The sequence below is a fragment of the Dryobates pubescens genome, chromosome 1 (genome assembly GCF_014839835.1).
Source record: "Dryobates pubescens isolate bDryPub1 chromosome 1, bDryPub1.pri, whole genome shotgun sequence".
NCBI lineage: Eukaryota > Metazoa > Chordata > Aves > Piciformes > Picidae > Dryobates > Dryobates pubescens.
Genome location: NC_071612.1, coordinates 16,307,778 through 16,323,001, shown reverse-complemented (window position 1 = coordinate 16,323,001; position 15,224 = coordinate 16,307,778). Strand labels below are relative to the sequence as shown.

The window sequence follows — 15,224 nt, the reverse complement described above, 5'->3', positions numbered from 1 at the left end:
GTGTTTGAAGCGAGTTGCCAGCAGAGCCAAATGTTTCTTGGGTGTGGGGAAGAAAAAAGGGTGGACTATGTGGGTGTGTTTGTGTGTTTATTCACTTCCGTGTATCTTACCTTCTGTGAACTCAAAGTCAGTCTGAGCATTTAGGGTGTTCAGCCTGCAGTGACTAGTGAAGAAAATATGCAACATTAAAAGATTTTGGTAAATGGAAAGATTAAATGTTGCAGTGATTCTTTTAAATACAGTTTACCTTTAGAAGCTAGAGATTACCTTGCCTTCAAAGGCATAGTCTTTAGTGGGAAAATAATTCTAAAAGCGACAGACTTACACTAGTGTTAGCTGTCTGTGCTGCAAGCATGAGTGTAAATCAAATGCTGGCATTTCTAGTTCATCATTGAAGTTTGCTGTGTTTGCAGGGAAACTGCCTGGTGTGGGTGAAATCGTTTATCATCCATGCCGGGATACAGATTTTGTCTTGGAAGTCTATATCCCAAATGGATAAAAAGGAAGGGGAAAAAAAAATAAATAAAGGCATTCTGAAACAAGACACATACTGTGGGGAGATACTGGACAATAGAAACTACTGCAAATCAAAAATATTTAATTTGCATGCTTTAAAGGACCTTGGTTCTAGTCTCAGTTTCAGTGACCTAACTCCAAATATAAATATTAATTTATATTAGGCTGTTGCTGAAAGTATTTAGAAAGAAGGACTAGGAAGTAAGGGCCCTAATCTCTTCGGTAGCCAGACAACTTCCCTAGGCTCCACAATCTGTCACAGACTCAACAGTCTTCCTTCCCAGAGCTTCTGGTGGGAAGGCAGTTAACACACTGCTGCAGGCTGTAATTTCAGACGCTTTGAATCAAAAATCACAGCCCAAGTTTACTCTCTTGGGAGGGTCTGTATCCGCTCTCCACTCAAGAGGACAGCACAACTACCTAACAATATAAGGTGAACTCAGTGGTGTTGGTGTGTTCCAAGTCTGATTGTGGAAGCCCTGCAGAGGATTATGCAATGCCAATGTAGTCAAAGCAGTAGCATCCTTTGTCATATCCAGAAGCTCCTCCCTGAGGAGGTCCCCTCCAGGAAACCGGTTCACTGGGAATGCAAGGACATGTGAATTCACATATGGTGTGAAAAAGAAACACATCGAAAAGCTGTACCTAAAACATTTACATCGACTTTAAAAAACGATTTATTAGTTTTAATGGAATAGAGATGATTTGATTCTCTCTGCTAAAATTGTAATACTCCCACATAAATTCTCCTTTAAAAAGCAATATTTTATGCAGCTTGGAGGAACCTATTGGTGCTTTGCTTCCACATTAAAAGAGTAATAGTCTTATGTCAGTAATCTGTCAGGCATTACACCTGCTTTTGGGATATGTTCTCAAGGATTTCAGAGACACTGGAAACAGTAATAAATTGTAACTGAGCTGTGATGCTGTTCACCTGTGTGACAAGTCTGTGTGCTTAAATAAGTTTTCTGTCAGCAAATTAGGAGTGTCGGCCCAATTCTGATCTTAGGAGCCATCTCCACCCTCGGTACCTCTGAAACATTTGATGTCGGTGAAATGCAGAGAAGAAGGGAGATCAGCATCGGGGGCAGCTCGGGGATGCTCGTCCCGCTGCAGCCAGCTCCGGGCTAGTCCCGGACTCCCACGGCGCCTGTCTCCCCTTTCGGTTTTACTTCTCCTGGCTCCGGGCACGGTATTTCCTCACGGTCTTGTGCAGCCTCCTGACGCCTCCAAACTGAAGGTGATAATTCCTGCCGCGGTAAGTGGATGACATTCTTTGCTTCTTAGTACAAAGCCAAAGCACTACTCAGCAGTTTTGGGCCACTACCTTCATCCTGGATTTCTTTTAACTTTCACGTTAGCAAAGTCGGTGCCGCCGGTGTTTGCTTAATCCTGCTTTGGTACTTGTACTTGGACTGTTGTCCCCAGCTGGCAGGAGGTGTTTTTGTGTTAAAAAAAACCCTAAAAACATTATAACCTTGGAGATGCCGAAGGCTCCCATACTAAATTCTCAGTTTTTAAAAAGTTTTTTTTCCCCTCATAGCATTAAAACTGTCAGTATTTCTTTTGTCCATTAAATGTTACTCTGCAACGGTGTCTCTTAAGTCTGGTAACAGGGGTGTACTTCCTTCACTGGATTCCAGCCAAAGCATAAACCACCCTAAGCTGACTCCAGATGTGCTACAGTGAAGACTGGAGGAAAAGGCAGCTCTCCAGGTCCCACTGTAAGCCCCCACTGAAAGCCAGCCAAAGGACTCAGTTTGAGTTTGTGCACTATGTTTCTTGCACCTTTCAAACGTAACAGTAGGCAGCAGCTGCTAATGATCTTGGCAGCTATCCAATCTCCCTAAACCAAACCCTCAGAAGGATGCAGGTTAGAAGTAGCCATTTTGCGAGACAAATCTCCACTTTCAGCACGAGGTGCAGAGAAATGAGGCAGGATGAGTGGTCCTTTCATTTCCTCAGCTACAGGGACTTAGGCACGGCGTTCAGCAGCAGCTCTGGTGGGTCAGGCTGTTCCTTCCCTTTCCATTTTCCAGTGGCAGGTGCATGCAGAGGTAGGCTGTGTCAGCTGCCACAGACGGGTCCAGCCCATACGCAGTGCCCAGCAGAGACCTATGTTTTTATTGAGGTTTATTTTAAATAATTTTTTTGGAATCCTTTATGTACGCCTTTGCCATACTTAGTGTTTTTCGTTCCCTTGCTTGTATCCCCACTTCCACTTCATTTTACTGATGTCTCTTCCTAGATGGCTAGGTTCTCTGTAATGTGGTTTTCTGTCACTGGAGTAAAATGGGTGCCCCCTGAAAAAACAGGTCACCTACACAGCCCTACTCTGCTGGGGTCGACCTGCTAAACTCCTGTTTGGCTGCAGTTCCTCAGAGTGTTTTGTTATGGTAGTGAAAACTCTTTTTCAGAACATGTCAGTTCTGGCAGATTTTTCTTTTCCTGTGCAAATGAGACAGTTTAATGTCTTGTTTCATTTCTTGTTTCATTGTTTGCTATTGGGCAATAATCTAATGTGCTCAAAGCTAGATGACGTTAATTAAAAACAGGTTCCAAGCAAAGGAAAACAAGAGCTGTAGAACTAAGATCATATTTCTGGGAGTTAGTCTTTTGAGAAGATCTTCTAGATCCCCTTTTAAGTCTAATACAGTTAAATTCACTTCTATATCCTGTAGTGCCCTATAGCCTGTAGTGGGGCACTAACACTCTTCTCCTGGGAGCCCAACATGCTGAGGCTTAACTAATTGGTAAATTGAGGCTGGCAGGTATGTTCCAGACTTGTTGGCAGAAGGCCACATAGATACATGTATATGGAGATTGTGAAGACACTCAAAGACTCAGAAATGCAAACAGAAGCTTTATATTATAAGAAAAAAAAAAAAAAAGAAAATAATGGTGCAGAGGAACCTAACCCTACTGTTCTCTGCCAAAGCATCAAAAAAACATTCTGGCAAGCACTCTCAAAGCATTTGTCCTCCCTCTTCTAAAAATTAATTCCATAGAGAATGATATGGAAGATATACTGGACTACTGATTATCAAAAATGCTATTTAATTAGACAAACTCTATGACAAAGCAGGCTAGCTAAACCCTTTTGAGCTCTTACAACACTACTCCAGTCAGAATTTGTGTGGAATTATTTTTTTCCTTATCCGGTAAAAATGGATTACAAGATTACCAGGTGAATTTAAAACTTCTGGCTTCTAAACCAAAACTGAATAAAATACAAAAAAGTCTGAAATTCATCAGGAATGGAATGGAATGGAATGGAATGGAATAGAATAGAATAGAATAAACTGGGTTGGAAGAGACCTTCAAGATCATCGCGTCCAACCCCTCAACCAATCCAACCCACCTAAACTACTAGCCCATGGCACCAAGCACCCCAGCAAGTCTCCTCCTGAACACCTCCAATGACGGCGACTCCACCACCTCCATGGGCAGCCCATTCCAATGGGCAGTCACTCTCTCTGTATAGAACTTCTTCCTCACATCCAACCTAAACCTCCCCTGGCGCAGCCTGAGACTATGAATAAATAGGCAGTGGCATTGAAGAGTAGAGCACAAGTGGACAGAGGTTGATGCTCAGAAAATACAGGGTAGAGTACATGAGCTTCTGAAATGTGTGTTTTCCTGGAAGGATGTGGATAAATGCATTGACTTTATAGACAATATTTTTTCTATACTTTAGCTCTTCTATGTTTCTTTCTCTGATTAGATTGGTACTGATTTATTTTGTCTGCTCTTACTTTCTCATACAGCCTTCTGTAGCCTGGTATTCCTTCTTTCACTATGAGAAGGAAAGATGGTTAGAATTTCATGTAGCAGGCTCCTCGTGGCGGAGGTTGGTCTCTTCTCCCAGGCAACCAGTACCAGAACAAGAGGACACAGTCTCAGGCTGCGTCAGGGGAGGTTTAGGCTGGAGGTTAGGAGGAAGTTTTACACAGAGAGAGTGATTGCTCATTGGAATGGGCTGCCTGAGGAGGTGGTGAGGTCGCCGTCGCTGGGGGTGTTCAGGGCAAGGCTTGACAGGATGCTTGGTTGTATGGTTTAGTTGATTGGGTAGTGTTGGATGATAGGTTGGACATGATGATCTCGAAGGTCTCTTCCAACCTGGTTAATTCTATTCTATTCTATTCTATTCTATTCTATTCTATTCTATTCTATTCTATTCTATTCTATTCTATTCTATTCTATTCTATTCTAAAACAAAAACTGGGAAAAATATAAAATAAAGAAACATCATATTAGGTATTCTTACTTCATATAGCTATAAACATTTTAACCCACCACACAAGCTCAGAGCATAGTAATTAATGTTGAACGATCTCTGTGTAGTCATATTTAATATATTTCATGCATCTTATACAAGGCAAAATTAACCAGAAAATGGAAAATGTTTGGAAATTTGCATTGATAATAGGTAATGTGTTGGCAGCTTTTTGAACATAATTATTTTTACATAGGGCAATACTATTGTTCTAACGGAAGACTCTTAATTTAGAGAGATTATTAAATTTACCTTTTCTGCAAAAATGAATGCTACTTTATGGGCAAAAGTGACTGAATGTTTCCTCAGTATAAAACTATATGTTTTATGTTGTTTGGGTTTTTTTAAGTTGGCTTGCTTAGCCTTCATTTTAAGATATAAGCCTATAATTTAAGGTATAACTTACGTCAAAATGATTGTAATTTGTACTGTATTTTGCCTTTGCAGATAAAACAATGGGAACTGCTGTTCTTTGGTGGAGCAGCTTATCTGTGAGACTGGTGTCTGTCTTCTTGCTGTGTGCATCAGCTGGAAAGCAATGTCAGATCCAAAATGAAATGGCTGACTGCAGTCACCTAAAGCTGAGTCAAATTCCTTCTCACCTCCCAGACAATATAACGGGTTTAGACATTTCTCATAATCAGCTAAAACAGCTAGGTCCTGCAAATCTGACCAAGTACAGCAAGCTGGTTTACTTGAACGCAGGCTACAACACCATCTCTAAACTGCAACCAGAACTGTGCCAAAATGTGCCCCTTTTACAGGTTCTGAAGTTAGAACACAATCAGTTGCATAAGCTCCCTGAGAGAGTCTTTGCCTCCTGCACCAACCTGACTGAGCTAGATCTAGGATACAACAACATATACATAACAAATGATACTTTGAAAGCTCTGGAGGTAAGCTTTAAGAATTCTGTTCATGTAAATAAAGTATAAATTGGGAATTTACTGTGTTTCCACTGTGTTTAGCCTCTTTGCATCTGAAAATACCCATGATACAATCTCCATTGTTTTTCTAAAGAAAAGGCTGAGCGGCTTCAAGTGTTACAGCATACTGAAGTCTCAGCTATCCTTAGGAATCAATGCACTCTATCCCTCTTTCCCCTGTTGCATCCCAGTGAGGCACCTCTCCATACAGGATTTGTGCTGAAGAGTATCAGTGGAAGGTGTCAGGATGAAGTGGGTATTATGGAATTTGATTTGCCTGGGGTTTAAAAATGGTAGCTACACTAAACTCTCAGGATCAAGGTATAATTACTTAGACTGTGAAAGCCAGTTCTTAGTCTGAACTTAGTGTCTCTGAAGATTTTTGAGATGGAGAAGGATTAAAAATTTCGTTTCTCCTGCTAGGTTAAAGTGGTTAAATATTCTTCTCTGTAACATCCATGACCAGCACAAGATGCAGGAGAAGACTATTCCATTGTCTTTGCACCAGGCAGAGAATCATGCAAAAGGGCGGGCCAAGGACAATTAAAAAAACCCAACCAACCAAAAAACCCAAAACAACAAAACAACCCACCCACAACAAAAAAACAACAATAAAAAAACCCAACAAACCCAACAACTCCCCAAACAAAAAATCCCCACAAAACAGTGTGGGTACTAATTGTTGTACAATTCTGAAATTTTCTGCTAAAGTCAGTATTTCAGTTCAGTTACATAAAATGCACTTGCATTGTAGGACTGATGCCTCTCAACTGAGTATAAATGACTACAGCCAGTTTTGGTGCTAGGAACAGAATTGAAGTTCTGGCCTTCCCTGCTTTGCTGCTGCCCTGTTCCTGATGGATGCCAGGTTTGAGGCACCTCAAGGAACACTCTGTGGAGTCATCTTCAGAGCAGCATCTCTTTTGCAGGTGCAGGAGGAGTCTGAGTACCTGAGCATGAGCTGGAGTATTGTAAGGCATACAGCACTGTTTTTTACAGGTTGCTACTGTACTCCTCACCTTCCTCACTTCCATTTACAGATGCTGTACAGTGAAGATAGTTTTAACTGTGCACAGCTGTAGGCTTTTGCTTTTGTCACTATCTAGAGTTTTCAGTGAATTAAGGAAATTTAGATTAAGTAATTCTTTGGTTTACAGTAGATAGTTTAGCAAGTTAAGACCATGAACTCTAAAGAAGTTACGTATGTGGAAGGCTTTTTCCTTCAAAAGCTTGAAAGCTGCCATTTCTCCATTTACAAATTTGTTTTAATTATAGTATTGCAACTAATTGGTAGTCGATTAGACCCTAATTGTCTAATTGTATAATATATTGTATAATATAAAATAATTTTATTTTCTATACCTTTCTGTTTACATTTTCTCCACAGAACTTGAATATTTTGGACCTATCTCATAATTATCTGACGTCAGCAAATTTAGGATTGCATCAACATTTGAAAAACCTTCATGTGCTCATATTGGATAAAAATCAAATCACTGAGTTAAAAAAGGAAGACTTCAGTTTTCTTAGCAACACCTCATTGCATAGTCTTCATTTGTCATCAAATCCACTGAAAGAGGTAGGTAGCGTTTCAACAGAAATCCAACAGGTGCAAGTATAAAATGTAGCTGTCATGATATGGCATTTACATTACATTACATTTTTGATCCACTGAGGTCCAAGATAATACCATTCTATTGTATACAGTATTACTTCTCCAGTAGTGACACACATCATTATTTTTTATTCTATTAAAATCAGTAAGAGCTGCTTCCACATAAATCAGAAGTCTCAAGCAAGTAGCTCCAGGTAGTCTTACCAGGTATTTCCTATGCAGTATTTTTTGGTGTGCACTGAAGGTGAACAGCTGGCATACTTTATAAGTTGGGCTAGTTACACAATCTAGGTCTCACTTCCTAATTAATTACAGAGAATTCTCATTTTTGCCTGTGGGGTACCCCAGAGAAATAATCACTGCAGAAAAGTATGCCCATGTGTTTCAAAATCAAGTGGATGCCCATCTCACTGTTCTCTTTGACCCACTTCTCAGTGTTCTGAACATGAAGAGTGATGGCAAGTGTGGCAGTTCTCAACTGGTTGTTCCTTAGCCTATGAATACTGAATTAGCTTGTGTTTATTTCCCCAGCTGATTGATCTGTAAAGTATGTGTACATTGAAACTACAAGAATATGTTACAGCGGCATAAGCTTGTACTGCTGTAGAGGCAATTCCACCATCCTATACTTTGGCTGCTTCATCCCTCCCTCCCTATGGTACAAGCTTTAATGAGGCTATGTACTGAATCACAGAGGAAGCTACAGATTTTGGGGCTTGGTTAGCTTATAGTCAGGTTGGTTCCCTATCTGTTTCACCATGTGACTGCATATATGGCTATATTGCCACCAGGGGTACACCGTGTGGGGGAGTAGATGGGACTGCTTCTTTCTAGGGCAGTGCCACTTTATGCTAGTTTAAGGTGCCCCAATTTTACAGTACTGCTGTCTGAAAAGCAGCCTTATGCATTTCAGCCATTCTGACAAATGGAGTATTTAATCATTCTGCTGATATATGAATCGAGAAGAATCAAAGGGCCAGCACTATGTGGAGACTTAGGATTTATATTGTGGGAGCCAAGCGTGTAGTACAGCATTTCATGAGTGTAGCTTCTGACCACACAGAGAAAGCAGGTTCCTTCTTGGCTTTTGAAAGGCCTAGCTAACTTTGTAACAGTTTATCTGTTTGGTTGTTTTTTGTTTTATTTTTTTTCCACTAGTATATTGGTATCTCTAGCAAATACCAGTAAAAGAAAGCTGAAGAGATTATCTCAATTTCCAAGATACTACAGTGGAAGAGTTTTAGTAGGTGGTTACAAAATTGTAATTGACTTGAATCTCACTAAGCAACTTTCTATCTCCTAAAAGAGTACTGCTAAGAATTGTAATAATGATGCTGGAAACTTTAGACCTCTTACCACCAGTGTTATAAACTCCAAGAAGTGTTTGTCTGAACTTGGCTGTGGAAAAATGTGAGTGTAGGTGTTAACATTCTGCTTGAAAATCTCCTTTTAAAACCTTTCATAATTTTTGCATAATCTGTATTCTTTACCTTTCAGTTTCACACGGGATGTTTACATGCAATTGGCAATCTCTTTGGCCTTGTACTGAATAATGTTGAACTTGGTGAAAATCGCACAAGGAAACTTTGTGCAGAATTAGCAAACACAGCGATTCAGAGCCTCTCTCTAAGCCATGTGAAGCTTTCATACATTGCCAATTCAACTTTCCAGGGACTGCAAGGAACAAATCTTACAGTTTTAAACCTTTCCCAGAATTCTCTGTCTGAGGTAGAAGATGACTCATTTCAGTGGCTTTCAAGTCTGCAATACTTAAACCTGAAGGATAATAACATTCACTTGTCTTCACGTTTATTTTATGGATTATCCAACCTCAAACATCTGAATCTGATAAATTCACTTAGTGGGAAAATTGAAGATTATTCTTTTCATTGGCTATACAACCTGGAGTACCTTATAATGGATAATAACAATTTCCCAGGAATTACTGCTAATATGTTCACAGGTCTGAACAACCTGAAATACCTGAGTCTCTGTAACTGCAACATAAACTTACAAAAAATAACTAACAAAACATTTTCATCGCTTGCCAATTCGAGTTTACAGGTTCTCAACCTCACAAAAACAAGAATCTCTACAATGGAAAGTGGGGCATTTTCCTCCTTAGGACACCTGAAAATGCTCGATCTTGGTCTCAATGAAATCAGTCAACAGCTCAAAGGTCCTGAATTTAAAGGTCTCAGTAATATACAAGTCATTTATCTTTCCTATAATAAAAACGTGACTTTGCGAAGTGAATCATTCACTTTTGTCCCAAGTCTTAGAATACTGATGCTGAGGAAGGTGGGTTGCAGTAATCTGGCACTTTCTCCTTCACCTTTTCATCCTCTGAAAAATCTTACTGTCCTAGACATCAGCAATAACAACATAGCAAACATAAAAGAAGACTTGTTTGATGGACTTCACAAACTCAACATTTTGGATTTGCAGCACAATAATTTAGCCCGACTTTGGAAACATGCAAATCCAGGTGGCCCTGTTCTATTTTTAAAAGATCTACCCAACTTGCATATTCTTAACTTAAAATCAAATGGCCTTGACGAAATTCCAGCTCAGGCTTTTAAGAGTCTCTTTCAATTGAAAAACTTGGATTTAGGATCAAATAACTTGAATTTGCTTCCAGCAACGCTGTTTGATGACCAAACCTCTCTGAATTCATTGAACCTTCAGAAAAATCTGATAACCTCAGTAGAAGAAAATGTGTTTGGCCCACCTTTCAAGAAGATGAGAATACTAGAGATGGATTCCAATCCATTTGATTGCACCTGTGAAAGCATTGCTTGGTTTGCTGATTGGCTTAATGTGACCCAAACATACATACCAGGCTTGCAGTCCCAGTACATTTGCAACACCCCACCTAAATATCATGGTAGTTTGGTGTTACATTTTGATAGCTCGGCCTGCAAAGACAGTGCTCCATTTAAACTGATGTTTGTGATCACTACTGCTGCTGTGATGCTGCTCATTTTTATAGTTCTCAGTATACATTTTGAAGGGTGGAGAATAGCTTTCTACTGGAATATTTTAGTAAATCGGATACTTGGATTTAAAGAACTTGACAGACAACAGGAAGAGTTTGATTATGATGCCTACATTATTCATGCAAGACAGGACAAGAATTGGGTGTCTAAGAATTTAATGTCTCTAGAAAAAAACAACCACTTTCCAATTAAGTTTTGTTTAGAAGAACGGGACTTTGAAGCAGGCATATCTGAATTTACAGCTACAATTGACAGTATAAGAAGGAGCAGGAAGATCATTTTTGTTGTTACTGAACAGCTCTTGCAGGATCCTTGGTGCAAAAAGTAAGTATCATATACTTTCTTTTATGTAAGGGTCAAATTTCTTAATAGATTTTTTTAAAAGACATCATTTTTTTCTGTGTAATGTAATAAAAATACAATTCAATTAAAAAAGAAAACCACTTGTAAATTCTACTTTAATATATTTACTTAATATCTTGTACCTTCAGAATTATTCTGTTAATTGTTCCACACGTACAACAGTGGAAATTTGAATCTCTTAGTCAACATAATTTTATATTTTTTTTCCCCTATAACTCAAGCTGTCATCTGTGCAGAATGCCTCCCCTAAAATGACATATTTGAGAAAAGGCAAGAGGGAGGGAAATCACTATCATCCAAAGAGGGGGTTTATTTGCCTTTAAATGGTTGTTTTCACCTTTCTTACTGTAGCAATCTTAGGGTAGCAATGCTAAACAAGGCCATACCAAGACAGTAAAGTTAAGCTGTATTTTAGGGGAAGGTTTTTTAATTTAGTTAGCAGGTAACTAATTTAAGATAAGTAGTGACAATTTTATATCACAGACTAGACATTAATAACCCTGTTTGAGTCCATTCCTTGAGCTTACAATGTGCTATTAAATGAAATATTACAAGAACTGTTTATATTTTTTCCCACATAAAAGAAACCATGTATTTTTGTCTTATTTTTGCTTCAGCTTTAAGGTGTATCATGCTCTTCAGCAAGCTATTGAACAAAGTCGGGACTCCATCATATTGATCTTTCTTCATGAAATCCAAGATTACAAATTGTACCACGCACTTCACCTGAGAAGAGGAATGTTCAGGTCTCGCTGCATCTTGAACTGGCCAGCCCAGAAAGAACGAGTCGGTGCATTTCGTCAGCAATTAGTGATGGCACTTAAATCTCACAGTAAACCGCACTAACTTTTGACAGTACAGTTTTGAATTATGGGGTCATTTTGTTAAATATTTTCTGCCACTGGGAGACTAACAAGCCTTAGGGAAGTCTTGAAAAAGTGTGCCATGCTGGAAAGATATGTAAGAGTCACTGTAATTTAAATTTAGTTTTCTATATACATGTTTTTAGTGATATTTTAATTCATGAAAACTGAAGTGGCATGTTGAAGTCGATCATGATTGAAAATCATTTCAGTCTGTGCAGCAAAAACGTGGTAGAAATTCTGAAAAGCAAAGAGAATAAGTGATATTCTGATGCAGTGTAAAGACAGACTACTTTCAAAGGATATGCAGAAGAAAATGCAATAATGATAAAGAAGCAAATTCTGTGTAGAAAGTAGGGTGGATATTAGTTTGCTTTCATAACACAAGGCAAGATTCCGTGAAATTAAAATTGGAAAGCTTTCCATGTGAAGCATAGTAAGTAACACGGGAAATTATATTTCTGTAGTTGAAATGAAGAAACATAGCAGTGGTTCAAAGTGCATTCTAAAACCTTTTCTAAAAGAGAAAGCCATACAAAAAAACTTGACCCTGTGAGCAGCCCGTTCAGAATAGCATCGAAGGTTTGCTTCTGCCTTGTGAGTGGGGCTAGTACTGGTGGCTATCAAAACCAGACTTTCTGATGAGTAAGTCAACTCATGTAATCAGTGCAGTATGATTTAAAAAAAAATGTTTTCTCTTGCCTGAGGAAATTCAGAGGGCCAGAAGAAGGACACTGATATTGAGAGATGTCATCTTAGTCTCTAAATGTGCATAGAACGCTATTCACGTCTTTAAATAGAACTTGAAATCACTATGAAACATGGCTGGTGCACCTGAATAAAATGAGTAAAGGCACAGATATTTCTGTGGTATAGTCAGAAGACAACTTTGTGGGTGATGTGGTGCTACTGCAATTGCATATTGAAAGCTTTGTTTCTGGTGGAACAACAACAAAAATAATCTGCCAAAAGAAATAATGTTAAACCATATCAGACACAGTACAGTGACAACAGTTGCAGGTAGTGTGGGAGAAAAAAGTTAAAAGTAGATTAATTTCAATTTTTGTGTGTCATTTTTCTTTATGACTGCATATACTTTTGCTTTTGGAGCTAAAAATAGAATTGTAAAGAAATCAGATTAAAATATGTCATTTAGTTTCTTATACATTAACGTAGGTTGCTTTTTTTGTTTAACTTAACATACTTTACAGAACCATAGGCTAGTTGGCAAGTGCCAGAGCACTAATATGCAAGCATATGGACTGGGAGCTTTGATCTGGATAGAGTAGGGAACCAGCAAAGTGTGCTCTGAGAGTCTGTTTATAATGTTTGTGACAGGTTGATAATTTTATGGAGCGTTTGAGCACAATTTATTGTAAGTTAAACACTTGACAGTCATGTGTATGTCTTTGTTAATATTCAACTGCCACTTCAAGGGCCTTATAAAATTTTCTCTGGTTTTAGTACCTTTGTGATTATTCAGTAGCTCAGGACTCTTTTTAAAATTGCTTTTCTTTCCCCCGTAGCATTCCCCTCATCAATTTCAATATTACCTGTTTCAGAGCCGATTTACTGCTCTGGAATACAGTTTTCAAGTAGTTCAATATTTAACCTTTTAAGTATTTAAGTACTTAACTTTTCTCATGATTTGTTATGTGTGTAGATGAAAAATACTGGGTTTCAATAATTGTGCATGTCCCATGATGATAAAAAATGTAAATTAGAAATATAATGAAATAGATTTTGCATGCACTGGAAGAGCGAAGGGAGTGTAGACTGTCTTCACTTGCCCAGGAAGTCCTGACTGACAACAAAAGGCTTTGTTTACAGTTGAAGTGATAGATGATGATTCCCTAATTACAGTAATAGGATTATCCCCATTGTGATGCTTTCATCTCCTCTTTCTGACCTTTTCAGGTAAGTGACAAATTCTTTCTTCATGATTAGGCCATGAAAGTTGAGGAGGCAAGATGGTAAGGATGGGGTGCCAGGTATGCACCATGTCAGTTGTTCTTTCTCTTATTTAAAGACTAAACATGTGAAAGAGTTCCACTGCTTCCTAAATATGTATGACATGTAGCAGAATCTCTCATTCCACATCAATAGAAATAGATTAGAAAATGTTAGCAATTCACATGGATAATAAGAGGCAGTGAAAGCATGGAGAAATGTTGAGGTGAAAGGTGATACCAGAGGTCTGACTACATGATCAAATGGTCTTTTCTGGCCCTTAAACCCTGACAAATGACAGTGTGTCTAAATTCTATATACCTGCTTCTACTCTGCACCTGTACATTTGTTTGACAATATTTTTTATAATAAATAAATGGGTCTACCATGGAGAGAAGTTGTGCTTTCAGGATTAATAGTTTCTATCTGAGCTGGGTAGTGCCTTTACAGTGGGTAGCAACAGAATATTATGCCAATTTGCTGAGGAGATGGATATTAAATAAATGAAAATTAGTTCCAAACATGTGGTATCAAAGATATTACCTGGGACTAAGAGAAACAGTCTGTTTTGAAAGCAGAGTATCTAAAGGACTTGAGCAAGGCAGAATGCTCAAGTCTGTAGATTTGGGACAAAACATGACTGTTTCAGTAGTTCTTGAATGACAAGGAGTGATGAACAAGTTACAGACAATAATGTTCATAGCAGGTTCTATTCTAAGTCTTCATACAGGGTTGCTTTAGGGCTGCAGCTGAGATAAATTTATTACACACCAACTGCTGCTTTCACTGTGGCTCTCTTAAGGCTGTCTGGCCTGGTGAGGAACAAATGCAGGCTACGCTGCTATTAGGCTTACGTGGACCTATTCAATAAGCTCAGCACGTGTTCATTTCATTTTTTTTTTACAAGGAAAGGCCAAGAATATCTGTTTCACATCTCACTCCTCTACGTGGTGTTGTGTGTGCACCTCTCTGCCAGCTCACTGCACTCCTTGATGTGCTAGGAAAACGAGTTAGGGATAAAATTCCCAACTTTGTACCCTTATTTGTGGCCTACCAGCAGCTGCCAGCTTTAGCTGATAGTGCAGCTAGTTGCTTGATCCATGATCCTGGGCCTGTACGTATAAAGCAACTGTGATCTCTAAGGTCCCTTCGAACCTGAGTCATTCTATGATTCTGTGATCCTTCAGCCACTCTATTGGGGACTGCTGAGGACTATGTTACCTGCCATATGCTGAGATGACAGTGTTTCCCATGTCCATGATATCAGCCATTACAGCATGCACAAATTGCTGCTGACACGTTCATCCAGACAACTCTGTACTGCAAAGCAGTGTTTGCCCCAAACACAGCTCATGTACGTACCTCCAGCTGCCTGGCTTTTGCCACGGCTGCTGGTACTTTGATCCTGACAACCTCTATTGCTCTCCAAGCTGCCTGGAATCCTTCGGAGCATCTTTCTACATGGGGTGTTGCTCCTCCGCAGTTCCCTGATGGGGTTGCCAGACATGGTCTAAAAGAGGTGCCTGAGTGGATCTCGCTCCCCGTGTCTGTTGCACCCATTCTGTGCCCAAATGGGTGAAGGGTGGGAAGCAGAACCCTGCGACCCTGGCAGACATAGTGCTGTCATTAAGTGGGATGTTAATGAAAGGGAAAATGCCACACTGCATCTGCTTCGCTACAGGGGTGCCACAGGTTCCAGCGCAGGCTGATGGTAGC

At 39.3% G+C, this 15,224-nt stretch overlaps 1 protein-coding gene across 1 annotated transcript; it reads left to right on the top strand.

Moving 5' to 3' along the window:
* Positions 1–1,616: 1,616 nt before the first annotated feature.
* Positions 1,617–11,563, top strand: TLR3 (toll like receptor 3). Its single transcript, XM_009902217.2, has 5 exons — positions 1,617–1,774; positions 5,240–5,688; positions 7,106–7,297; positions 8,831–10,656; positions 11,313–11,563. Exons 2-5 carry the CDS (start codon positions 5,248–5,250, stop codon positions 11,539–11,541), a joined length of 2,688 nt encoding a protein of 895 aa, XP_009900519.2. The 5' UTR covers positions 1,617–1,774; positions 5,240–5,247; the 3' UTR covers positions 11,542–11,563.
* The last annotated feature ends 3,661 nt before the right edge of the window (positions 11,564–15,224 follow it).